The sequence below is a fragment of the Argentina silus genome (genome assembly GCF_951799395.1).
Source record: "Argentina silus genome assembly, chromosome: 15".
NCBI lineage: Eukaryota > Metazoa > Chordata > Actinopteri > Argentiniformes > Argentinidae > Argentina > Argentina silus.
Window position 1 is genome coordinate 1,805,981 of NC_139669.1, and position 27,568 is coordinate 1,833,548.

The 27,568-nt window shown below is 50.4% G+C and overlaps 1 protein-coding gene across 4 annotated transcripts; it reads left to right on the forward strand.

Annotated features, from left to right (window-relative positions):
• Positions 1-779: 779 nt before the first annotated feature.
• On the forward strand, positions 780-26,872 carry map7d3 (MAP7 domain containing 3). 4 transcript variants are annotated; one of them, XM_083686144.1, is made up of 21 exons: positions 780-834; positions 8,586-8,702; positions 9,154-9,234; positions 9,985-10,148; positions 10,644-10,755; positions 11,423-11,506; positions 12,333-12,440; positions 13,291-13,392; positions 13,935-14,033; positions 16,633-16,758; positions 19,659-19,777; positions 22,228-22,358; positions 22,552-22,838; positions 23,703-23,829; positions 24,711-24,891; positions 25,060-25,164; positions 25,315-25,368; positions 25,499-25,613; positions 25,821-26,010; positions 26,163-26,452; positions 26,614-26,872. In XM_083686144.1, the coding sequence occupies exons 1-21, from the start codon at positions 789-791 to the stop codon at positions 26,619-26,621; spliced, it is 2,646 nt and encodes an 881-aa protein (XP_083542270.1). In that variant the 5' UTR covers positions 780-788; the 3' UTR covers positions 26,622-26,872. The 4 variants fall into 4 exon arrangements, with proteins under 4 accessions (XP_083542270.1, XP_083542272.1, XP_083542271.1 ...); XM_083686146.1 differs by lacking the exon at positions 16,633-16,758; XM_083686145.1 differs by lacking the exon at positions 11,423-11,506.
• The last annotated feature ends 696 nt before the right edge of the window (positions 26,873-27,568 follow it).

Below are 27,568 nucleotides of genomic sequence, written 5' to 3' on the forward strand. Positions count from 1 at the left end.
TCCCTGTTTACCATGTAAAATTAATGACAGGCCCTCTGGCTAAGGCATGTGAGACGCAGTAGGACAGAGGAGGCAGTGTTGGATGGAAATAGAGAGAGAACAGAACAGTGGGAGGATGTGGTGTTTTCTTTTTGGGAGGGCTTCACCTCAGCTGCAGAGCAGTTTCTATTGAACTGACTCCTCAGACTCTTCAACAATCTCCACAAGGTAAGTCCTCAATGGGCTCTATGCCTCAACTTTTCCTTCAGCATCTGCAATACAGCACAGCTATCAGATTAGAGTTGAGCCCATTTCAGTTCAGCCCATTTCAGTTCAGCCAATACAGGAAATTAATTATGAACTGAAATAGCCTACACAGAAAACTAATGAAAAACGGTATTTAAAATATTAGATAAAGTTATACCCAATGATTAGTGAGTTGAATAGAGTTGACCTCAATCCTGATAGTAAAAAGGCATTGTACATCATGTACAAAATACAATTCTGGGGAAACGTTTCACAATTTGTCGTAATGTCTCCACAATGTTCGTTATGATGACACCATTACGCGCTGTGCTCTCATCTTGTTGCTCGCTATATTGTACATTTTTAATCAAATCCACATCATACAATCACTGATAAGCAACAGTTGCTCTGTCTGAACTCAAACAATGCCTCTCACGCTAGATGACGCTATTGGCTGTGAATGAATGGCTGTCTCCCTGGTCGCACTCGGCCGTCCACGTCCCCGCGTCCTGCGCGCCTCCGGGTAATGTGTCCGAAAAAATAGAGAAGGAAAACTTAATAGAATGGCGGAGGGTGCAACGTCTCTCAAAGGGTTGCGAGCCCAAATGGGTAAGAAATACATTTATCCCGACTATTAACTGGTGCAACAATACTCTTTACGTTGTTGAAATGTCTCTGCCGTGTTTGGCAAGACACCCACAGCCGCTAACCTACTTATTTTGAACATGTTTTGTTCCTAGCCGGCTAGCCAGTTAGCGGTAGCTAGCCGCTGACAATGGTGGGGGTGGAAGTCTGCAGTTTCTGTCTCCTTCACTTCAGCTTGTTTGATTGATAATGTTCGATAAAAGTTTCCAGGGTCGCTCAGCAGTTTACAGAATTGCGTGTAGGCTTGGCACATTTCTGAAATTGGAGAGGTCTTAAGATAAATATCTGAAAAAACATTTCCTTTAGTGGCGCTAAATGACTTCTCATTGTAGCAGGCATCAGAGAGGCCGTCAGAGATCGGGTTTGGTGGCCGGTTGACGGACCCGGGTCAGTGGTCTGTCTCGTTGTCTGGCGCCATGGCTGAACGGCTACTGACAGCTAGCCGCTACTAGCCGTCCTGTCTGCTGTACTAGAGGCGGCTTTGGCTACTGTGCTAGTCAGCTACGTAGTTTATCACATTTGCAATTGTTACACAGTTGTAACTGTATAACTAGCTTGCTATTTTCTTGGTTTGCCAACTTAGCAAGTAGTTTGCGAGATCGCTTGGTTTAGTCAGTGTGTGTCGGAACTGTGTATCCTCCCTACTGTTGAACACAATGTTATCCTACACGTGTTGCTGTTTTATCTTGTCTATAGAGTAATGGCCCTGTGTCACAACCTGCTAGATCCAGACCCAATGTTTCTATGGGCTTTGGACGTTAAGAGGTTTTGAGAGAGGTCTTACCCTGGTACTGGAAGGTTGAATGTTTTTGTCATGGGATTTGAGAGGAAATGTGCAACTCATGTGTTTGGTGTGTGTTGCTTGGTTACTTTTTCCACTTAAACAAGTCACAAACTTGTCAATTGTCTTCAGATAATCACATGTTGCTTATGGTGCACTGAGGTATTAAAGTAAAGCCTAGAAGCTTATTGATATGTGGCATACTCCCCTCTCTTCAGAAGGAAGCTATTACCACACAATGTCTGACCTGGTTTTGTAATGAGCTGCAGTTTCATACAGACACTGAATGTTCACAGAGCTGCTGATGGGAGGATAAGACTGTTCTGTAGCTTTGCATTCGTTTTATTGACTTGGATGCAGTGATAACCTTGTTAGTTCACTTTTGCACCAAATATTTTTTTTGTATGTGCCAATATTTTAGTGTGTTTTTTTTTTTTTTTTTGTATAACAGTGTTGAGTGGCCCTGATCCAATCCTCCTACTGGGTGGATGCCAAAAGCACAGATGTATACTGTGTGTCTGCATCAGAAGGTCTGAATGCCCGGTTTGTTTTGACTCGAGCTGTTAGATTGGGCTAAAATGTTTGTGTTTTTTTTCAAAACCACCCAGTGTGGGTGTAGGCCTACATTTTTCTTTGTGGGCAGGGGTAAAGGGGCTGTCCAGAAAGTAGGCCACAACTACTTTGAGTCCAGTTTCTCCCACTTTCCCATTCACTATTTTCACTCTGAAAATCATATAGGCTTCCCACTGATTTGTGTGGCTTTGTGAAAGTATTTTCCAGTCTGAAAACACAGTGGCTGTGGAAAGAGAGAGAACTGTGATGTAATCTTGCCTGTCTGTCTATGGAGTTCTGGAAGACTAGGGGGATGGATGTTTGAAAATCCCAAACCACTCTGTGTAGAGGTTCCCTTTGCCTTCGGACATAGGGTTGGAACCTTGACTAACAAAATAATGGCTGGAATCTGGCCTAGTTCAACCTAAAAACACCCGCATACTTAGTTATCTCCACAAGAATGTGAGCGAGGACTGTATCTACCCTGTCATTATGAGTGGAGATCAGACGGGAGTCTCGCTGCGAGGCTGGGTGAATAGTGGCTACATCTGTACTGTAGACTCAGAAGCATGACAAATATTTCTGAATTGTTCTGAGAACCAAAGGAGGAAATGGACTTGTAAGCCCTTTTTGGTATCGTTTCTTGTAGCAGTAAAACAACCAGAACGTTATTTATTTCTGTAATGCCCCTGCTTTCTGTTGGAGATAAAGCTTGTTTTCCTGGATGAGAGGTCATGACCCTCTAACTTCTGTGTGAAGACAGAGCGCGGGGTCGGTAACGTGGTTTGGTTTCTCACCCGAAGCTACAAGCACCAAAGGGAACGTGCCCCGTGACACAGCTTTATTGAGTAACTATGAGCAGATTGTGCTGCTGTAAGGATGTCCCCACTCATGCAAAGGCCGCCCTCCTCTTCCCTGTGGTGAAGAGATTTGAGTAGCAAATGTAGTCTTCTGAATTTGAATAACAGAGGCAAGTCCACCGCCCTCTCATTCTGACTACTATAGTCCACCTTCCATACTGTAGGCTGGTTGACTTGTCTGTGTGAATCACTGTGTCTGATTGCGGCCTAATCACTAGTCTCACATCTAGCATTATGGGAAGTTCAGTTGCGCAAAAACATAACACATTTCTTTATTAGTTGGCAAGTGTTCTGTACCATTCACATGATTGTTCTTTTGATCACTCAGGCTCCTTATCAGTGTCATTGATCTGTTCCTCCATTCTTGCTTTTCAACTCTTTCAGATCAGCACACCGGTGCATTGAAAGTTAATATGATTAAGGAGGCCTAGGGCAATTCTATTTGGCTAATTCTATTGGACTACGTAGCATTAGTGTGACAGTGACACCTAGCTAGTAGCTATAGCAACGCGAGTGCTGTAGGCCCACCAGGAGCGATGAGTGGGGTTGGGTTTAGTGAGTCTCCACCTTTGTGTCCGAGGAGGAGTGGTAGGAGCCAGGAGTGTAACCAGGGGAAGCCCCCTGGCCTGAAACCTGGTCAGGCCACTCTCATTAGCCAGTAAGAACTGAGCATGACATGCTGCTTGTCGACGTATCGTCATCCTGGTGGGTCTGGAAATAGCCCCAGGCTTACCTCTGCGTGAATCTTCTCCCCAGTAATCCTGGACAAGATCGTGTGTGTGTGTGTGTGTGTGTGTGTGTGTGTGTGTGTGTGTGTGTGTGTGTGTGTGTGTGTGTGTGTGTGTGTGTGTGTGCGCATTATTAGACATTGTGGACACGTTCCACTCGAGACATCTGCAGTACTGCACTTCCTGCCAGCCCAGTAACACCCGGCTAAGCTAATGCCTCAGCCGGGACTGAGAGCAGAGGAACAGCACTTCACTGACCCACTGAACTGACTCTTGTCTCGTCTCTGAATGGTATGTGTGTGTTTGTGAATCTCGTTGTGCGTTGTCTTGTCTACTGTGTCTCGTAGGAGTGGTTAGACTCCATTCTTTATTTATATCCTCTAGGGGAGGCCTGAGTGCAGCTATCGCCAGCATGGGTCTTGCTTCTGCTGCTCATTCTGTAGAAGTAATGCTTTATGAATTTAAAGGAGATATAAACTTGCCTCTTCATATTTTCTTTTGATCTCAGACTGGTGATGGCATAGTGGCACATTATCTATACTGATTCAGATTCCGTACTGTGATGCTGTTAGTTCTACTGTGAGGTCTTTGAAGAGAACTGCTGGTTGTTAGTGCAGCCCGGCCCGTTTCCTGTTTATGGCCTCCCACCCCCAGTCTGGCCAGTAGAGCCGTCAGGAGCCCCCTGATGAGTGTGGTCGCTGAGTGCTTCCATAACCGCCCTGGCTGCCTGGAGGATGTAGGCTAGGCTACCCTTGCTAATCAATACCCTGTCTATTTATTGTGTTGTGTTCAATTATGGAGAGATGGGTTAAGGTACTGCGTTATAGCAGGAAAAGTAATGATTTGGTAGGAAAAGTAATGATTTGTCTCCACAGCTGGGCCTAAATAACCTGGCCTAGCCTGCCACTGTGGTCCTCATTCACAGCTCTGTGATGTCCAGCACACACCAGTCATCTTGGTTGCGTCAGCCCGCCTGGTTTAATGTATGCTTATCAATGCAAATCTCCATAGTGATGGAGAGATGCTACAGCCAGGTGGCCTCTCCCCCCACTGACTCTCAGTTCCTCCTTACACAGAAGCCTGTGTAGAACAGAACATTAGAACAGGTGGATGAAACTGTACAGTGTTGTTTTAGCCCCCATTGTAGCCTGGTAATAACCATTGTCCATTTGACGTATCGACAAATGTTGACATTGAACAAACTGCTGTGTCTTCTGGGTGGGGTAGGTATGTATGGGGCACAGAGGCGTCTGTTGTTACCATGGCCACTAATGTTGTGCCTGTCATGCAGGCCTGCTAGTCACTTGACTGTGTGTGCATTTCCATGCAAGTGTGCTGACAGTGTAATTTATATTTATTTACATTTATTCTAATTGATAGTGTACATTTCACAGCCTCTAGCCTCATTGCCTCTTAGCCTCGCACAGCCTACATAATCTATTGTTTTATTTTGTAATTCTTTTGCTGTTTTGTTCATATTTTGCTATTTAGTATATTTTTTTTGTTAATATGTTGCTTATATATTGTTGCTTTGTGTCCCATGCACCAACCTCACCAAGTCACTTTCCTGTATGTGCAAATATACATGGCCAAATAAAAGGATTCTGCTTCTGGAGAGTGCCCACTGTTTGCCTTTGTTTCTGTTGTGAGTGGCAGAGGGAGCCAGGTAACTCTGACTCGGTCTGCCTTTGTTTCTGTTGTGAGTGGCAGAGGGAGCCAGGTAACTCTGACTCGGTCTGCCTTTGCATATTCAGTCGTGATGTCCGTCTACTCTGTCACTGAAAAGGCTGACAGGTACACACCTGATCACGCTATCGTCACACGCCAACAGGTGACCTCAGAGTCACGCAGCCTAAATAACCTACGGTTACTTTTCTCCTCAGACCAACTCTTATTTTCAGAAATAACGTACAAAGCCTAATGTTTGTTGTTCTTGACTGAGTTTGTGAAAGACCATTTAGACCGTAGGCTGAACATGGCTGAAGCTGAGATCTTGGTTAGTAGCTGGTACGCACCGCTGTAGAGAGACTCCAGGTTTTAAACTTGGCTTCATTCACGTTTTCCCTACTCAGCCCTTTCCCCAGCCCCATCACTTTCCTGTCTGCTCTCAATTCCCGGTCCTTGTAGCCAAGGAACTTCACAACTCCTACCCGGTAATGTTTAAATGCTGTCTCAGGTCTGGCCGAGGCTCTCGTGTTGAAAGGTACAGGCCACTTTTCAAAAGCAAGGCAAATCTTCATGCTTGTTTTTTCGAAACGAGTGTCTGTCTAATATTCTGTGGACCTGAGTTGCTGACTATGAGACTACAAGCCTCTCCATCTCAGTGCTGTTGGTGGTCTCTGATGATGTATTTGCAGGCTTGTGAGAGATGCAGTGAGAGAGATGCAGTGAGAGAGATGCAGTGAGAGAGAGGTGCAGAAACCCTTGTTATCCGTCTTCTCTGTCTCTCTACCTGTACACCACATTGCTCAGCAACAGTTGCCATGCGACAGAGCTTCCCACGTCTGGGCAGAGAGCGAGGACAACAGATGTATGACCCTTGGTGTCGTGCTATAAAAAAACTCACTTTAAGGCGTGTAATTAAGGAAGTCAACTTAATCCGGTGATGATCGACATCTCTATACCAAGGATAGGCTGGTCTCTCATTTCAGATGGGCTACATCCCAGAACTGCAGCTACATGAAGATCCCACCATCTTGAGTTGTTTTTCTCCAGTCTTCTCCCTTGAGGGAAAGATTAATGTCTGTATTAAGGACCTAGCTCATGAAACACACCAATGCTGCCTTAACCCCTCATCCACAATCTGAATATACAGAGCTGAAATCGTCAAAGCACCCTTCCAATGTCCAAAATCAGTGAGTAATAGTCGGCGTGTCCTAATCCTAATCCTAATCAAAAGGTCATGATCTTTCAACAAGTACGTGACTCACTTAACCCGGGCTTCACAGGCACTGAAGCATGACAGGAAAAGTAAACTGACCCGAGCTGTACTTCCTCTGCGATTAGCTGCAGACTTTGACCCAGCTATTGGGTCTAATCTCTGATTTGAGTGAATTGGCTCCCCATTGTTGAAGACATTGATCCCCCGTTTTGTGAGAGACTGATATTGATGCTGTTTTTGTTGTGTTTGTCAGAGGTCTTTGTCCTCACATTGACTAAGTATGCTGATGCTGCTAATCACAAGGGGGTTGAGCTCCCTGTGGCTGTGATACAGCATAGATACACATCTATGCCTAGCCAATGGGAGCGTAGTATTGAACCATGAGCTCTATATTGTCTGTCACAGCCTAAACTAAAGAGCTGTAACACACAGAAACAAAGATGTTTCTATAGGCTCTTTATGTTCCTGGTTGAGTTTCCGCCAGCTGATAACCTCCCGTTTGTTTTGTTTTATGGTGGTCATATCCGGTCCCGTTTTTCCCCTGCATTTCTTTTTTTCTCCTCTGTATATGAGCTTTCTTGTGATAGCCTATGTACTTCCACTTAGCCACTCAGCACAAAACAAAAGCCTGACAACCACCCACCCACCCACCCAACCAGCCAGTGAACACTGTGTCCTGCTGGCACGGTCAGGGTCACCTCATGTAAGGAGAGCCCATTGTCACAGCTCCCTGTAGGATACCGTAGTGTCCTGCCCTGTCTCTCTGGTGAATGCAGACATGGGTAGTCAGGGAGGGACAGGTGAGGTGCTGTGGGAACTAGGGCTCTAGGCTCTGCTCTGTCAAGCAGCTGAAATAGAATGGCTTTGCGTGTGACATCCTCAGGGCAATAAGAGGGTGTGTCAGACTGCCGTTTTGACTGATAGTTTTACATTCTTGTGTTAGTTACGCTGACAGAGTTGCTGGTGTTCCTGAGACCATAAAGGGCTCTCGCAGGCTTAGGGACTATCAAGGCTGCTGGCACCGAAGTAACCTCAGGAGAAGGCTCTGTTCCAACAGTCTGAAATGGCATCCTTTCCTGCCTCATGACTTCCTCTGTGATGGCTTATCTTGGATATAGCAACCAATGTGAAGAACCTTGCCAGTCGTTTCGCCCATCCATGGTTATAAAGGACACCAGGAGAGAAGGAGAGGACGAAGAGGCTATTTCGGACTGTTGGCCCACTGCTGACGGGTTGACCAGTAGCCAGAGTGGTGTCACATGACAACCCCTCTACCCCTCTGTCAGCCATCCTACACACAGAGAAGGGCTGCTACAGAGTTCCGAGGGCTGTTTGATCACGTCCTCTCCACTTCCTGCCTCTCTCCATCCTGCCTTCCTCTTTCCCGCCTGCCGGCCCCGTGCCTTGGCTGCAGTAGCCAAAAAAAGAAAGAGTGCCTTTGAGCCAAGAGGTGTGGGGGGGGGGGGGGGGGGGAGGAGGAGATCTACTAGAAGTGCACTAGTAAGGAGGGACTAGGGTTTGATTTAGAGTGGGCACGTGTCTTTGCTGCCAGCATGGTGACCAAAGCCTATCTGACCCGTCGTGTCACAGAGCCTTGTGTACGGCCAGCCACAACGTCGTTGGTGAGGGGGGTGGGGGGAGGGGGGGGGGGGGGGTAGAGGCTGGAGGCTGAATAGCTGGATTGTTCTGTAGTTTTAAATCCTCTGGATCTCTCTAGAACATGCATTCCTATGGAGGACAAACAAAGCACAGAGAAAACGCTTGCCCCAGACTTTGCTCAGCTCGTTATTCCAAAAGCATCTTGTTTCATGGAGATAATTGACATTTGTGCCATGCTACTGGACACACGGGCTGACCTCTATGTTCCCTGACTAACTGTGTGTGTGTGTCTGTGTGTGTCTGTCTGTGTCCAGCTGCGCAGGCGCAGGCGCAGGCAGAGGAGCGGCGCAGCCTATCAGGGAACAGCCCAGGACCTGCAGCACTAGCAAACACAACCAACACAACAGCTAAGACTCATGGGCCCAGGCCAGGTAACTACCACTGTATCAGGAGAGGCTAGTGGAGGTACAAATCGGAGGACTGGTTTTTAATGCACTGGTTCTGGTGTTTCCTTATGGCCTACACTTACGTATGTCTTAGAGTATATTACCTGTGTTTATTAATCCCCCCACTTGGCACGTAATACTATACTTATCAAACCCATACACACACCCCCTGCCTTGTCATTGTGGCTTACTGCATAAATGCGGAGTCATCACGTTTATAAGCTAACAGTTGTCAGCAAAGCCCATTAATGTTAGTCATTTGAACACATCTGCCTGTCAGGTGATTAACCTGGAGTGTCTCCGCAACGCATTGTAATCCACGCCCACGTTCAACGCAAACCCCCTACTGCGTGTGAAGGAAAGAGAGAGAGAGTGTGTGTGTGTGTGTGTGCGCGCTTGCGTCTTTGTGTGACGGGTTGTCTGTGCGTCTTTGCAGTCATCGACGGCGCCGCACTTAAGATAGACGACCGACTGCGAGTGGCGAAGGAGAGACGTGAGGAGGCGGACAAGCAGCAAGGTAACGAACGACCGTTCACTTCCTCAGCCGGCCGGAGGTTAGCGGCGGCCTCAGACCGGTACATTCTCCGTTCCTTTCCTTCAGTCATTTCAGCCCTAATCTTCTTCCGCGGCTTAATTTGTTGGATTTGCAACACACACCGCAGTGGTACGTCGGACGTGCCCAGACGTATTTCCTGACAAAAGAAGGAAATGCCAAATGTGAAGAGATTAAAGCGGTGACTGAGGGGTTTTGAACGGGGATGACCTGCGGGTCGGTGGACAGGCTGAGCCCTCCGCTCGCTCCTCTCGAGTCTGTCGAACCCACCCTGTTCAACGGTGCCTGGGTCGTCACTAGGGGAGGGATGTTGGTGCTCAAAATGAAATGACTGACAGGTCGTAGCACCAATCAGTTATCACAGGCGAGCGCACTCGCTTACGTAAATGTAAAGTTCAAACAAGCGTTTTGTTTTTAGACTGGTGGACCTCTGACTTCTGACCACCTAGCTAGCTCCGGTTAACTATTGTAGGATGAAAATGAAGAACGGCAGCGAGGGGCTTGAGGGAGGCGCTTCCTCAGGCTCAATTTCGCCTTCTGAGTTCGAGGAAGATCCAATCACATTGGGTCTTTTATTTGGGTCTCCACCTCAATGCGTGCAGAATTGTGTCGGAGACGCATCGCCTGTGAAAAGAGCCTTGTCACACAGTAAACAAAACAGATGTGTTTTTCACATTATTTCTCCACCACACACACACACACACACACTTACAGCTTCACGGGAGACTCAGATCCTGGAGCGGGAGCGTAAGACCAAGCTGCAGGTGGAGCGTCAGATGGAGGAGCGCCAGAGGAAGCTGGACGAGCAGCGCAGGAAGGAGGAGCAGCGGCGCACGGCCGTGGAGGAGAAGAGGAAGCAGAAACAGGAGGAGGAGAAGGTACGCGTCGGGGTCCTCCTCAACAGCAGGGCGGCGCTCAAGACACAATTGTTACTGTTATGGAATTTAGTCTTTAATCTACACTACTCCGGTTTTATCATGTCAAACATGATGACGTCACTCAGACGACGTCATATGTCTATCTCTCAACATGAACTCCGACCCCTCTCCCCTTGCTGTCATTCTGATCATATTGCATTAAGTCTGTAGTCTTAACTAGTGAAAAATGGCACTTCACCGTCACAGCATGCCCAGTGGATTCTCGCGGTGGTGAAATGTTGACATTTGCTGTCAATGTGGTAACTGTTATCAATTTGTGTCTGTTTATTTAAAAAAAAAAAAAAAAAAAGTGTGATCATATTGCCATCAAGTGAATGACTTTGCATTCCTCTCTCTCCCTCCCTCCCTCCCTTCCCCCCCTCTCTCCCTCCCTCCCTTCCCCCCCTCTCCCTCCCTCTCTCCCCCCCTCTCTCCGTCTCCCTCTGTCTGCTGCAGGAGCACTATGAGGCGGTGATGCGGCGCACTCTGGAGCGTAGCCAGCGAGTGGAGCAGAGGCAGAAGAGGTGGTCCTGGGGAGGACTGTCCGCAGACGCAGACGGCAAGACAGGTAAGGAGCCTCCATCCCCCCGCCTCGGTCTCTCTCTCTCTCTCTCTCTCTCTCTCCTCAGTCTGTCTGTGTTAGGAGGAGTTCTGGGTCCCGCTGGATGGTGAAACCGGCAGGTCTGTAAAAACTGCTGACGCATCTAGCGTCTCTGTGAATGTTATATCTGTCAGCTCAGAAGTTGTGTTGATGGGCCTCTCTGTATGTGTGTGTGTGTGTGTGTGTGTTTGTTCCTGGTGTGACGGTGGCTACTTTTGTTGATGTTTCTGGATGTTTCTGAATTTAACGACTGAAAGTATGAATGTGTCCCAGGATGATGCACAGCGAGTGATGTTTTCGGTACGAAACATGTTAGACTTCTCTGGACCAGACAAGAAACATCAGCATATCGATACACAATTGTCTTTGTATATGGAGAAAAGATGTGTTGAAAATGATGCATGGGCCATTTTACAGTATACCCGTGGCTCGGGGGTATCAGTGTTATCCTGTGAGCTGTTTTCTACAGCAGGGAGCTGTGTCTGGGCACTGGCTGTCAGAGATGGAATCTACTGATCGTTGTCAGCTATGTTCCTCCTCCTCCTCCTCCTCCTCCTCCTCCTCTCTCTGCCTCTGTGGGCGGGAGGTGTCCTCTCCTGTCCCCCCCCCCCCTGAGAGTTTTCTCTCCCCACAGGAGACCCTGACGTAGGCGCTTCCTCTCCAGTAGCTATAGTAATCTCCCCCGCGTCTCCAGAAAAGCCCCTGAAGACAAGACAAGGTGCTGGTTGATACCTGCCCCCCCCCACCCCCCACCCCCCCATGTAGCAGCACGGACTGGCACTACCCCTACCAACCCTCACTCTAACCCACACTCTGCCTCACTAACGACAGCTTCCTGGTGCTCTAACCTCTGTCCCACGTGCCTGTGGTTTGGGCTCACAGAATGGAAACATGGCCTGTGGTCTCTCTCTCCACACTCTCTTTCTCTCACACTCTCTCTCACTCTCACTCCTTCACTTCCAGGTCAGGGGGTCACATCAAGGCATTGATCCTCAGCCTTGAAGGGCACCAATGCCTCTCAGAGCAGCACTTCCTGTTTACTGTTCTATGCATGCGGCAGCTGATGTTGTGATGCTCTCATGCTCTGGTCTTCTCTGGTCTTCTCTGGTATCTGTTTAATGGAATGTTCAGTAGACAACGTTATACATGGCTTTCAGGCCTCCTTACTAACGGCTGTGTTTGCCTATGAAACTGGAATGGCTTTGATTTGGCACTTGGTGTTATGTCCTGGAAAAAATGGGATGAAAGTGTAATGTTTTGTCAAGAGCTAGCTTGTATTGTCTGCACTGGAGGTATTGCTAAAAAAAATATGCACCTTTATTCAGTAGTTGTTTAGATTGATCAATGTTTGGTTTGAACATTGCCCCCACTAGCAGGAATTAGACCAAATGAGTGTTTAATGTTAGCTGCAGGGTATTAGGACCCTGCAGAGCCCTGTCTCTCCCCCCCCCCCCTTCCTTTGTGTCCAGTCCCTGCCTCCCACTGGTCAACCGTGTGTTTAAACCCGTCCTCCCCTGTCTGTGTGTCTGTCCTCCTCCCCGTAGTCGACAAGCGCTCCACGTCCACCATGAACCTCAAACAGCCGGGCGGGGCCGGCATCAACAAACGCCTGTCCTCCTCCTCTGCCACACTCCTCAACTCTCCCGACAAAAGTAAGTGTCTTCCCTCCCTCCCTCCCTCCCTCCCTCCCTCCCTCCTCCTCTCCCCTCACTCCCATCCACTGTCTCAGCCCACTGACTCTGTGACCCTTGACCCTCTCCTCTCCAGGAGCCGTGGCATGCAGGCCCTTTGAGTTTCCTGCCAGTGCCTCTCTCTCAGTGGAGCTCAGAGACTGGTAAAAAACCAACCAATGACCTCAGATCTCTGTCCACAGCCAATGATCAAACCAGCATGAACTCCCTGATTCCAGTGCACACTTGATGTCACTTTAGGGAAGTGTCGCAGAATCATCAAGGGGCCCACAAACATCGTCAGTGATTTGTTCCCGTACCTGCACTGTCACTTCTTCAGTAATCTTTGTACTGTATCATCTCTTCTCCTGATGCAATGCTGCCTGGGTTGATTTACAGGAATTGCTGTTTTTTCTGGAGGGGGGCGGGGGTACTTACCGTACAATCATAACTGGGTCGAATCATATCTCTCCACAGCTTCCTTTTCCTCCATGCAGGCCAAGAGGGCTCCTTGTGTTTGTCATCTCCTGATATTGCTGATTTCTGCCCTCTTCAGACTGTCATTGTGTTAAATTCCACTGCCAGCTTCCTTTTACACCAGGGTTATAAACTCAGGCTGAAAATCATGTGGGGACGGGGGGTGATGATAATCCCTCTAACCTTGGTCCTTCCTCTAAAGGTCTAGAGGTGTGTGTGTGTGTGTGTGTGTGTGTGTGTGTGTGTGTGTGTGTGTGTGTGTGTGTGTGTGTGTGTGTGTGTGTGTGTGTGTGAGATAAAAAGGGAAAAAGTGCTGCGTCACTTCTTCACCATGGGTGTCTCCGTTGTCTCCCAGGTGCTAAGCGGAGGAGTTCGTCTTTGACCCGGTTGTCTAGCAACGGCAATGCCGCTCAGCCAGCTAAGGAAGGCAGCAAAAAGCTTCAGGTGGAACAGACAGGTGCATAAGGCCCCCCCCCCCTCCCAATCCACGCCCAACACACCTCACTACGAACCCCAATCACAAGCACTCTGCTAGTTGGGCGGCCCAAGCAAAGATTACATGAGTGCCTATAGAGATTAAGAGTAACTGACCAACTGCTAGTGTGTTCCTCACTGATGCAGCTTATTCGCTTTAATCTTTGACTGTACCTGAGACCAACCAGAGAACGCTAATTAGTAGCATGGTTCTTAAAGCCAGCGCTAGCCACAGAGTTGATCAGTTGACAGATGTAGATGTTAAGGGCACAGCACACAGTACAGTGTTGCTGGACATCCAGGTAGCTTGAGATCAGTGATCAGGTTAGGAAGAGTAACACTGTTCCTGTTCCTTCTGCTCACACACCGTCACACAGACACGGACCTCAGGCCACTCGGCCCGTTGATCCATATTAATAACTAAATAAAGCAAAATGAAATCCATGTGGTTTTTAGGGTTACTTCACCCTCTCTTGTCTCTTGGTAGCCTGTAACCCCTCCTCCTGTGCGTTCCCCTGTCTGTAGGCCCCTCCCTGAAGAAGAGAAGCTCCTCCCTATCACGAGTTTCGGGGGGCAGAGCGCAGCCCCCCGCCAAGCTCGATAAAGGGACGGCGGAGGAACAAGGTGGCTAGCATGAACCAAAAAAAAAAAAAAAAAAACGTTTTTAACGTGTTCTCCCCTCCATGTCTGCATCGCTCGGGCCTCCTCCTCTGGTCATAACACGCGTCTCCCCCCGTCGAACGTTGTCTGCTCACTCACACCGTGTTTCGGCCTCTGAACTGGGGTGCTGTGTTGTGAATGAGGGGGAGGTTTCTGCAGCTAAGGCTACCATGCAGCAAAGTGCAGCGCGCCAGCAAGTGTTTTGCAAACCGGCCGACTTTCCTCTCATCCTTCTCTCTCTCTCTCCTTCCCTCTCTCTCTCTCTCTCTCCTTCCCTCTCTCTCCTTCCCTCTCTCCTCTCTCTCTCTCTCTCTCTCCCTCTCTCTCTCTCTCTCTCCTTCTCTCTCTCTCTCTCTCTCTCTCTCCACGCGTGTTCTTTTTCAGCCTGCACTCCACACGCTGGTCCCTCAACGGCCCCCTCCCCCCCCCCAGACCCCCTACCCGTGCTGTGCCGTACTGGGATCAGTCTGTGGCGCCCCGTGTCTTAACTCACCCACTCCTTTGTCTCTTCTCTCTAACAGACCCCTCCTGTCCTGTCCTGTATTGTGCTCGCAGTGTTTACCTCACAGCTAATCTTGTCTTAACCTTTTCTCCTTTTCGCCGTCTCTCTTTTTGGTGGTTTTCTCTGAGCGGCTGCACGCCAGAAACTGCTCCTTTGTGCGCTAACAACACAATGTTTTGTTTTGTTTGTTTTGTTACAGTGTGTTTGTTGTTTTCCTCCCCCAGATGACGTTAGCGGTGGATTTGACACGTTGTTCTCGTGCCCGTGTGTGTGTGTGTGTGTGTGTGTCAGTGCCATCCCCCTAGCTCTCTAGACCGGAGCACAGAAATGGCCACTGACTCTTATTTTGAATATATTCTGTGCTACTAATCATGCCTCTGTCAGCTAACCATGTCCCACCTCTGTGCACATGTATGTCCTGGTAGTGGGTGTATGAAGTGACTGAGTTTAACGTGTCTTTCACAGAGAAAATAGCTGTGTTGTTGTATTGATTGATGTTTTGTACCACCAGCTATGCATTTATGCAACACAAATATCCTTAAGCCTGTAGTTTGTTTATATAACACACACTCTGTGAGGCCCCCATAACGGAGTCAGAATCCCCCTCCCAGAGCAAGCCACCCCTGTCCTGTCCAACGCCAATCCCTTCATGACATTAACTATTCAAGACCCCTCCTCACCCTCACGTCTTGTTCACTAGAACTAACCGTGGCCCTGACCACTTCTCAGCGTGGAGTATTACTACTGGGTGTCTAGCTGTCCCCACCGTGCTGTAAGAGGCTGGCTCTGCACAGCTAACAAATGAGTCTGTCTGCAGCAGATGTCCCCTCTGTCAGCCTCACAGAAGGAGGAGGAGGAGAAACATGTGACTCTCTCTCCCCTTGCAAGTCCCTTTTTAAAGTGCCAATAGGAATACAGAGCCACAGTCCCACTCCCTCTAAAGATTTTACTTACTTTAAACCTTTTTCTGTTTTGGTTTCGACCTTGTAACAGGGATCATAAAACAATCCAAAGGGGAGCTGTATTCCTTCGTTTCATGAGGACAAGAGTTCTTTGTTTCTATTGTCAGACTCTTAAAAACACAAAAGGTGTTCACAAATCATGAGTCAAGAGTTCACCACAGCCCCAACATGTACTTCAGTGGACAAGACCTAGAATTAGCCTCTTCATTTGGCAACTTAAAGAGATGCTACAGGATGTTTGTTGCCAATTCTTTTTTTTTAATTTTTTTTTTTTATACAGCTTAAGAGTTTACTGCATGGTTCATGATAGAACGTTAATCGATTTCATATCTCGCGAGAGAGTCCTCAGTTTAGGGCCAACAAACTTGAGCAAAATAAGCTTTTGCTCATGGAAGTGGGGAGGTGTGCCCCTCTCTGTCCAATCAGGTTAATATGGGGACCCGTTTTTTGTAAAACTAGTAGCTGAAGTTATAAATAGATATCCTGTGGGATCTCTTTAAAACTTCAATTCTGTCTCTTTCCATCTGAAAGTACTGGTTGAGTCTGTACAGTAGAATCAAAGAGCGCTTGCCCCGTCATTATCACTGGCCCTTTCACCTCAGTCCTTACCTCCATGTTCCCCTGACCCCCTCCCTCCCTCCCTCCATCCCTCCCCCCCAGTAGCACCCCCCATCCCCCTCTCCTGTCTGTGGAGCTCACTAACAGCCTTTTACCCTCCAGCTCCTCCTCTGCACCAGGGAAACACTTTGATTTCTCCTCATTGTACCTCACTTTTAGTTGCTCTACAATCACTCTGGGTCTGTGTCTCAATACTCAATCATAACTCTTCTTGTTCATTTATACATGCCTTAATGTGTTCAAGGATAGGATGGGTTTACATAAGGAAGCTATTGTAAGACTATTGGGACACTGCCTTGGTTCTGATGTTGATTCTCTCCTACTGGTTGAAATCACATGGTGACCCCCCCCCCCCCCCCCTCCCCCCCCCCCCAACCTTCACCCCACCCCTCTCCTTCTTTGTGTCGTCCCCTCATCCCCCTCTTCTTGCCTCTTCATTTTCTTGTTTCGCTTTTTCCATATTTTTTTGCGGGCTGTGTAGTCCGCCGGTCCCTGCTCAGCCCCGTGGACGGAGAGGTCCTCAGTCGCCTGCTCACCCCCACCCAGGCCTCACTAGCTAGGAGCAAGAGTGCCGCCGCCCTGTCTGCCCAGGGAGCAGACGCCCCAGGTAACCCCCACAGAGCCCCCCGTAGCTAGGGAGGACGCAGCAACATACAGGGACCCCCCCCCCCCCCCCCCCCCAACCCCACCCGAAGACCTCCTTCAGCATTACAACTGTACTTTATTAACTATTAAAAAAAATAACCATACCCACCCCCCGCCCCCATTACATCACTAGCTATGAACTTCCACCCCCTCCCACTGCAGCTGGAGAAATCCTTTTGAAGCAAACTGTGGACCCAATTGTTGTTGTTGTTGTTGTTGTTGTTGTTGTTCTTGCTGGTGGTGGTGGTGGTGGTGGTGGTGCTGTACTGTGGTGGCGATGGTGCTGTGAATGATTCAGTGTTGGTAGCCCTGCTCGCTTGGCGGTACATATTTACTTGCACGTGTTATGTAAAGACATGTTTCACAGTTAGAAGTACACTTGTGATCACAAGACACACATACTGTATGCAGATAAACACACACACACACACACAAGGTCCTGCTCACATGCGCACACAGATCTCAGACACACAATTGGCGTGTTGTGTGTAGACTTGGCCAGGAGCGGTCCTCCTGCGTGTGTCTGAGGAGTGAGTCTCAGGGTCCGTGCTGGGGAGATTTGTGGTAAGCTGCTTACCTGTGGGCCCACGGTTGCGTGAGAGTGAGAATGAGGGTGTTGTGTTGTGTGCTGTGGTAATGAGTCCAGGGAGCTGGGGACCTGCAGGAGAAGCTGCTGCAGTGCACTGCTGTCACTCAGTAAGATAGACCACCTGTTCACCTCCACCTGCAGGAGATCCAGCCCCGCTTCAGACTGGCTCACTCCTACCAGCCTCACATCCAGGCCCCCCGAACATGGGTTAGGATTGTATTCATTAAGTTGTACTATACATGCTTCTGAGCAACTTAGGGGACATTGATTCCACTCGCCTTTTAATGAACTGATTGAATCAACCCATTCTACTCCTCATCGTCATCTTATCTGAACGCCAGGGACCCTTTTGCCTTCGCCATTCGGAGAGTGCTGAGGTACAGTTTCAGTGGAACACTGAGACCTCCACCAGCCTCCCCCTGTGTACAGTGGGTTGGTTGGCCTCCCCTGTGTACAGTGGGTTGGTTGGCCTCCCCTGTGTACAGTGGGTTGGTTGGTTGGCCTCCCCTGTGTACAGTGGGTTGGTTGGCCTCCCCTGTGGTACAGTGGGTTGGTTGGCCTCCCCTGTGTACAGTGGGTTGGTTGGTTGGCCTCCCCTGTGTACAGTGGGTTGGTTGGCCTCCCCTGTGGTACAGTGGGTTGGTTGGCCTCCCCTGTGTACAGTGGGTTGGTTGGTTGGCCTCCCCTGTGTACAGTGGGTTGGTTGGTTGGCCTCCCCTGTGGTACAGTGGGTTGGTTGGTCTCCCCTGTGTACAGTGGGTTGGTTGGTTGGTCTCCCCTGTGTACAGTGGGTTGGTTGGTTGGCCTCCCCTGTGGTACAGTGGGTTGGTTGGACATCCCTGTGTACAGTGGGTTGGTTGGACATCCCTGTGTACAGTGGGTTGGTTGGACATCCCTGTGCTCTGCCACATCATGTACGGGTGACCGGTTGTTGGAACAATGTTGTAACAGTGTCAGTTTAGAGAGCTGTGATGTGTATCGACATCCCATTGAGAGTCATTACAGTACTGTGGCTCTGTATGGATTTTCCCATTGAGAAAAGGCCCCGGTGATGACATGACGCATTAGCAGCAGTGGCAGCTTATATACGGACGGGTTAGACGGGTCTCGTAGAGCCTCCTCCTCCTCCTCATCTCCGTGCTGCTCAGTAAAACCGTCAGAATGAGTTACAGAGCATATCTCTGATCTGTCCCGGGGCAGGGGAGAGATCCCCAGCGCCTCAGGATTACCACCGCTAAGCTAATCCTTAAATCTGACACAGCAAGCGACCAACTAGTAGTAATAAATCCTCTCAAAACACGGCCTGAAGTTACGCAGGAGGCGCCCGCAGTCGCTCTGGGAGGCGCCCGCAATCGCTCTGGGAGGCCCTCTGGTTCACTTCACTCATCAGCTCCCTTTAAAGGTGAGGCTAGGAGATTTAGCGAATTAGCAACTCAACACCGGTGAGGCACCGCCTAGCCTAGCAATGCCGCACTTTTGCGTTAGCTTGACTGTTTTGCGTACAAAACTATTCCTAAGTGAAGGATTTGTGTTATATCCTCATGTTTTGTTTTGGATAGAGTATTGTATCCCTGTCCTCAAAACACAACACGTTGTTGTTGTTGTTGTTGTTGTTGTTGTATCCAGGATCTTGAAATTAATCAATTAATCAATTTTTTATTTTTTGAATGTCATTGAATACAAGGTGCAGTGTCCTTGTCCAGCATGCTTTGAGTGTTGCTAATGGAATGTTGTAATTGTGTGTATGTGTGTGTGTGTGTGTGTGTGTGTGTGTGTGTGTGTGTGTGTGCAGTCGACCGGTGTTGCGTTGATGTTTTGTGTGCTGATGGTGGGGTGTGTCCTGTGTGCTGTGTTGCTGTGGTGGAGTGCTCACTGCTGGGTTTTGATGTGCGGTGCAGTGCAGGAGCTTCAGCACCAAACAAGAGTCCTGGGAAGCTGTCAGTCAGTCTGTCCCTCTCTCTCGTCCCTCCCTCCCTCCCCCGATGCTTCAGACTCCCACCCGCTGCAACCAGGGTGCCGTATCTAACACAGAGCCGTATTGTTTTGTGCTTTTATCCCAAACCATCCTCCTCTCTACTCTATTTCTCTCTCTCTCTCTCTCTCTTTCATTCCCCCTCTCTCTCTCTCTCTCTCTCTCTCTCTCTCTCTCTCTCTCTCTCCTTCCCTGCCTCTGCTTCGCTCACCCAACTCGGCGCTTCTCCCGCTCCCATTGGCTGTGCCCGCCCTGCGATGACTGTGTCCTTTACCAGACTGTCACCTGTGTCCTCGCTCAGCCTCCGCCAGCCCCCTGCACCCGGTGCGCGGACCCCTGCGTAGCCGCAGCATCGACCGGCAGAAGAGCGGCGGCATGCCCACCTCGGCCTCGGCAGACGGACCCCTGGACCCCTCCCTGGTGAGCTCTCCTCTGCTGGTTAGACCTGCCGCTAGCCAGCTGGCTAAGCTGTCAGAGTGGGTCTGAACGGGACTGTACTGCTGATGGGGTAGAAAAGCATTGATTGGGGGTGAATGGGAATATTCTTGGTTGTTTAGATTGAATGGCTTAGTGGCCAATGTCTATAAATACATCAGTAAATGTATATTGTTTCTCCTTTTCAATACATACCCTCACAGATTTTCAAATGCAGTCAAATCTCAATGAAAGACACAATGGAAATGTTGTCTGTTGTAAAGGTGTGGGAAGCTTTCAGCAGAAGCCTTTTGGGAACCAGGATAAGATAAGAGGAAGACAGCGCTTGAAGTAGTGATGATGTTATCTCCCCTTTATCTACGCCTGGAGTCATATGCTGACATTGAGAAAATAAACCTCTGTACAAATGGCACAGATTTATATGCACATCCTGTTAGATTTGCCTGTCAAAGCAGCCCTGTGGGTAATTCCTTGATATGGATCAGAGAGGCTGTTCTCTCAGACTCACACACAGCTAGCATGATTTCCTCAGTGGGCTGCTCTGCCTGGCTCTGTCACCCTCTCCCTGCCCTGCCCTGCCCTGCCCTGCCCTGCCCTGCCCTTCCTCCATGGAGATGAAGGAGCACATTGTCACAGCGACAGACAAAAGGATCCCCACAATAGCCTCTGACTACAGTAGGAGCTGGTAGGAGCAGGAGCAGCTGGGTCAGGCCATGCAAAGCAGGTCCCAGGGCACTGTGACACACGCCCTGCCCTGAGTCTGCCCTGCCCTGCCCTGCCCTGGGGCAGCAGTTTAAGGTGGAGGCTTCCCCTCCTCTCCTTGTCTCCTTTCCTCCTCCGTATGTGGTGTCCAAGTAAGAACTGGACAGGTGAAAGCTAATTCCTAGTAGGCTTCCTCCATATTGACTTTTCCTAGCCTGTGTTTTCAAAACAATAAGGATGAACGATAGGAAGCCACTTCAAAAGATGAGAGAGAGAGAGACTTTGCCGATGACATCTCTGTGCTATGGAGAGTGTGTGTGTGTGAGGAGAAATGATTGTGAAATCAAAATTTGGCTTGTGTTTAGTCTTAAATCTCCTTCAGTGTGTAGACACTGAATGACATGAATAGAAGTTGACAGTGTACCATCTCAAGAGGCCGTCTCTCCTCTCCCCTCTCTCCTGTTTCTCCTCTCATTTCCACAACCCACGTTGCAGCAGAATCACTGTTCAGTCCTGCTCAAGGCGTCCAGGCTCTGCTAGGTTCAGATAATGCTCTCTTGTTTTTCTCTCCACAATGAATTGTAGCCTAGCCTTCTTTAATTGTGTTGATATACACAGGTACACCTCTTGATAGAGTAGGTAGGTGTGTGTGTGTGTGTGACTGTGTGTGACCGACCTTGCTATGCCCAGACCCGTCAGCGTGTTTGCAGACCCCCCAGGCGTGGCACGTGGGCTTTAAAAATAGATGAATTAGAATCAGGCCCACATGGTAACCTTCATGCCGGTGCTGGGACGTTATTTAAAGCCCCCGCTGTGCTGCAGTCGACCACAAGGGACATTACTGGCTCATGGATCAGGTGTTGGGGTCTGTCTCCACGTTATTGATCGACTACTCTATCGTCATGAGAGACCGTCACCAGAGCCTTGCTGTGTCGAAGGGCTGTTCCATGAGCTACTGTTTAGAGAGATACATATATACACACAACCTGCACTTTATTAGAACACTATACTAATACTGGTTAGGGCCTCCCTTTATTAGGAACACTATTAATACTGGGTAGGGCCTCCCTTTATTAGGAACACTATACTAATACTGGGTAGGGCCTCCCTTTGCTCTCAAAACAGCCTCAGTCCTTCGTGGCATTGATTCCACAAGATGTTGGAAACATTCCTTTGAGATTGTTGTCCATGATGACATGATTGCATCACGCAATTCCTGCAGATTTTTCAGGTGCACTTTCAAGCTGTGAATCTCCCGTTCTACCACGTCCCAAAGGTGTTCTATTGGATTCAGATCCGGTGACTGGGAAGGCCACTGAAGAACACTGAACTCATTGTCATGTTAATGAAACCAGTTTGGGATGACTTTTGCTTTGTGACACGGTGCATTATCATGCTGGAAGAAGCCATTAGAAGATGGGTAAATTGTGTCCATGAAGGGATGCACATGGTCAGCAACAATACTCAAATAGGCTGTGGCATTCAAGCGATGATTGGTATTAACGGGCCCAAAGTGTGCCAAGAAAACATTCCCCACACCATGACACCACCTCCACCATGAGACGGTATACAAGTGTTCCTAATAAAGTGCCCAGTGAGTGTATGATGAGAGTGTGAAATGAAGGTAAAGAATGTATTTTGATGTATTCATGGTTGAGATTCATGTTGAAACAGAGTTAGTTCAGATGTAAGGGACTGAGCCCTCTCCTTTCTCTCTCTCTGTGGAACAACAGAAGGACAAGCGGTTCTCCTCGCCAGGAGGGAAACGCCCCGCCTCGCCCTCCAATGTCCTGGGACGCAACCGCTCCCCCTCCCCTGCCCCCGTCCCCTCCACCAAGAGAACCCCCTCCCCTGCAGCAGCCAAGTAAGAACCCACCACCCCCACCCACACACACCACCCCCACCCCATAGGTGATATGTGTCCACTCTCCCCATCAAGTGCTAACCTACTCTCTCCATGAAAGAACTGTACACTTCAATATCATATAACTTTATTAATCCCCAGTGCAACTCATATGCTGATGTGTTGGTTGGGACTGACTAATCTCTCCTTCCAGGTCAAGCCCCCGTAACCGACCCCCCTCACCTGGGGGGATGAAACAGCGGCCCCCATCCCCTCAGCCCACCTCTGCCAAACCCCCACCCATCCAGAGACCGGCGCTCACCCCCACCGGCCCCCCTACCCTGCGTAAGAGGGACTCCAAGCCAAAGGACCTGTTCCCCGTCCAGGCTGTGGCCCCCCAGTCCCCAGACACCCCCCAGAGCAGCACAAGCCCAACCCCCACCTCAACCACAGCCAGGACCAGCACCCCTCCCACCCCCTCTGCCAGCAAGACCAAAGAGGGTGAGTAAAGATAACCTCCCATACATGATGCATCCAACCTTGTATCCTGTGTATCATCTGCACTCAGCTCATCCCTCTGTGGGCGGAAGTGCAACAGTCAGTGACCTTAGTAAAAACCCCATGTCCCTGGGGCAGTGGGGTGGAAACCCTGTACGGTAGTACTGAGTTGCCACAGACAGTCACTCTCGTTTGGATACAATTATGCTCTATGCATAATTGATCTGATCCATGGCATAATTCCCCCTCCTCGTCGTTGTCGCCCCCCCACCCCCCCCCCACCTCCACTGAACTCGGGTCATTTGTAAGAGGAACTGACGTGGCAGCCGCACATTGAGCTGAGCAGTCAACTCTCTCTGGACCAGGACAAGCCATCAACTCCCAGCTGGAGTCACATCCTGTTGAAACCGGGAGAGGTCTAGAGCCCCCTTCTGGCCAGGGCCGCGTACTGCAGAGCACCGCCTCACCAGGAGATGGGAGTGGGTTAAAGGAGTGTGTGTGTGCGCTGTTCCTTCCCTGCTCCCTCAATAGGAATCAGTCTGCAGTCTGGAGACACAGAGAGGTCTTTTATGACCCAGCCACAGTGAGGATCATGTGAAGACCTCGGCCCATGGCGGTGCCTGCTTCCCACAGCTGCTCCCCCCCCTCCCCCTCCCTATCACATCTCTCTCTCTTTGTCTGTCCATATCTCTTTCTCCCACATTTCATCTCTCCCACATCCTCACCTCGCTGTGCCCGGTGCTGGTTGGAGTATGTGTTTAGATGTTATGGGGGGGGGGCCCTGTGACTATTAGCATGAGCCTTTCCCTGCTTTCGTGTCTGAACCGAGAGCGTGTAACAACCTTCCCGTGTCTCCCCTGTCCTCAGACAAGGCCATGGCCGGCACCAACTCGGCCGCGGAGGCCGCCAAGATGCTGGCCGAGAACCGCAGGCTGGCGCGGGAGCAGAAGGAGAGAGAGGAGCAGCTCCGGGTACAGAGGGTGGAGGAGGAGAGGTGAGGAGGGAGGGAGGGAGGGAGGGAGGGGGGGGAGCAGAAGGAGAGAGAGGAGCAGCTCCGGGTACAGAGGGTGGAGGAGGAGAGGTGAGGAGGGGAGGAGGGAGGGAGGGAGGGGGGGGAGCAGAAGGAGAGAGAGGAGCAGCTCCGGGTACAGAGGGTGGAGGAGGAGAGGTGAGGAGGGAGGGAGGGGGGGAGGGAGGGAGCAGAAGGAGAGAGAGGAGCAGCTCCGGGTACAGAGGGTGGAGGAGGAGAGGTGAGGAGGGAGGGAGGGGGGGAGGAGGAGAGAGAGGAGCAGCTCCGGGTACAGAGGGTGGAGGAGGAGAGGTAAGGAGGGAGGGAGGGGAGGGAGGGAGGGAGGGAGGGGGGAGCAGAAGGAGAGAGAGGAGCAGCTCCGGGTACAGAGGGTGGAGGAGGAGAGGTGAGGAGGGAGGGAGGGGGGGAGGGAGGGAGCAGAAGGAGAGAGAGGAGCAGCTCCGGGTACAGAGGGTGGAGGAGGAGAGGTGAGGAGGGAGGGAGGGGGGGAGGAGGAGAGAGAGGAGCAGCTCCGGGTACAGAGGGTGGAGGAGGAGAGGTAAGGAGGGAGGGAGGGGAGGGAGGGAGGGAGCAGAAGGAGAGAGAGGAGCAGCTCCGGGTACAGAGGGTGGAGGAGGAGAGGGAAGGAGGGAGGGAGGGGGGGAGGTAAAGAAAGCACGCGAACTCCCTATGATCATCCACCACGTGGCTCTCAGCTGCCCTCTGTGTGTTCGGCTCGTTAAAAGAGGAGGCCGTTGTTGGCGGTTGAGATGCACTCGGCCAGAGTACGCTCGCTCTGCAACCCCATGTTGGTTTGATCCACACTTCACACAGAGGCTAAGTCGCCCTTTTCTGCCCCGTGACAGGGTCAGGAAGGAGGAGGAGCAGCGTCTGGCCGAGGAGGCGCGAGTGAGGCGCGCGGAGGAGGAGCAGAGGCTGGCGGAGGAGAGGAAGAAGAAAGAGGAGGAGGACGCTCTCCTGGCGGAGGAGGACAGAGAGAGGCTGGAGGCAGAGGAGGTGATCAGGCAGGCGGAGCTCCAGAAAGAGGTGAGGGTCCCGAAGAACACAGACACACACCACACACCCCACACACACACACACACACACACACACACACACGCACACGCACACACTTGACAGTGTTGAGTTGATGGTCTACAGTATGAGGGTGACCGGTAGGTTGTGTGACTGACGGCCTTCCCTGTCCAATCACAGCGTGAGGAGGCAGAGGTGCGGGCCCAGGAAGAGGCGGAGAAGGTCCGGGTGGAGAGAGAGAGGGTCACGCAGAAGAACCAGCAGGAACGCATGGAGAGGAAGAAGGTGCATCCTCTCACACACACACACACACACACACACACCCTCTGTGGCACCCCCTTTCCATACAAACTACATGCACCTCCTGGACACACTCAACGCAGGGCAAATGAGTTTGATTTGAGTAATGCTAAAACACGGCTCGTCACTTTTCAGAGGATTGAGGAGATTATGAAGAGAACAAGAAAAGGGGACCAAAGTGATTTCAAGGCGAGTTCAGCTCCGACGTCTCCCTGACAACCGTAGTTATGAATTGTGTGTCTCTGTGCTCCTGTCATGCATCGCTCTGATTGAGTCTTGAATCGACGTTTCAATCTCTTGTTGTCAATGTCCTCTGCAGCAAGACGGCGATGAGAAGGGTATGCAGGATGAGGACGGGGAGGAGGACGATGAGGACGAGGAGGAAGACGAGGACGGGGAGGAAGACGACGACCAGATCGACTGTGAAACCAAGGGTGACTGTCGTCATCATCATCATTCAACCGTCCCTTTTGCATGACAATGAGTGTGTGTGTGTGTGTGTGTGTGTGTGTGTGTGTGTGTGTGTGTGTGTGTGTGTGTGTGTGTGTGTGTGTGTGTGTGTGTTTGCATACGCTGCGTGTCTGAATGGCTTGTCTGTTTGCTCGTGCAAATGACTCATCAGATTGTTTGTCTCTCCACAGAGGACGAGACGGCCCAGACTGGAGACGTCGCCATGGAGACAGACGTCGCTGATGCGGACGGGTGTGGCCTGTCCTCAGGTCAGCCAATAGGAGAGAGGGAGGAGCCCTTGGGCAGTGTGAACGGGAAGCCGGGGACGGACGACAAGGAGAACAACAATGGCACCGGCGCAGAGGAGCAGCTGGCTATTAGGTATGGATACACACGGAAATCTGTCTCTCTCTCTCTCTCTCTCAAGTCCCCTCAATATACCGTGGTGAGTTTAGGAATAAGAAGTAACCATTTTAAATCCACTTGGCTCCCCTCGCCCACTCAAACACCCCCCTCCCTCCCTCCCCCTCCAGTCCTGTGCCTAAGGGTCGTCTGGTGGAGGGCTCTGAGTTCCTGAACGAGGACAGTAACAAGGTGGGCCTCGCCCCAGGCCTGAACGGCAAGCCCGGCCCCTGGAGCTTCGAGGAGCTGATCGACCTCGGCGTGCACTCCAAGGGCCGGCCCCTCATCGAGGCAGAGGGCCGCAACCAGGGCCTCATCGACTGTGACGGAGGGCCAGAGGGGCCCAGGGTGGCCTTCGAGGACAAGGGGACGCCCGTGACCACGCTGCACCCATCCAGTCAGCCCATCGAAGCCTTGTCCGGTAGGAACGATACCCCTCTTGCTAAAAGCGGTTTTATCAAGCTGTTGGCCTTGGCATTCTCTGTAGACAGTCATCATACCTGCTCTCACATGCCTCTGTACACATTGCACATATGTAAAATTGTGAAGAGCAAATATTGACCCTGTTCTCTCTCCCTGTAGAGATGTGAGGCTGCAGCCCTCCCTGAGAAGCCTGTGATTATTGCACTCTTCGAGTTCCTCTCCAGCTGAGCTCCAGATCAGATCCCCCCTACACCCCCCACACACACCCCGCCCGGCCTGGACCACCTCAGCCAGAGGAAGAGCACAGGGGGAAGGGGGGGGGCCACCCCCAGCGCTAACTTTGCACCCTCCTCCCACCCCCACATGACAAGAAAACAGTTTTAAAATGTAAACAAAAAATGAAATGCTTCAGGGAAATCTCTAATATATTTCTTCAATGTGCTCGCTTCAAGGTCTTTCATTCTCCCCTACTTAACACCATTTGATTCAATTATTTTTTTATTTGTTTTGTTCGATGTTATTGATGTTTTTTAAGTGTTTGGGGGCTGGGGTGTGTTGTTGTAATTTATTAATTTTGGCTTCTTCGTATGTAACTACTGTTATGATTAGGTCGTTCTTTTGTTACTCTGTTTGAGAATATTCCAGAATGCGTGTCCACTTGGCTGTATGATAGGTATGAGGTCAATGTCTCGTGTCATGAGTGAGTCAGGAAATGCAAGGATCGTAAACCCATTCTGATTGGTGGGGAGTCCGCTGGGGCACCTGGGGACTGTAGTTTTGCAGAGTCAGCCTCTGGTTGTCTATATGGTGAGCTGCACTGAGACAGGGGGAGCAGCCAGCCACACAAACGTGGGTTTGGACCCGAGTGCTCAAACGCACGGTGTAATCTAACCCAAATTGGAATCCGAATCTGACCTAGAATTTGGGATTTGTCTGGCGCCTTTTTTCAGTGTCCAGCAGCAACCCAACCTTATTCTCTCATAACCCCCCCTCCTCCCATGACTAACCCTCCTCCCTGAGCCCCAACGCCCCCACGTCTCCCCACCCATCTCCCTCACCCCTGCCCCTCTCCCCTGGGCCACTAGGGGGCACTGTTGGCTGTAACTCAAACTGA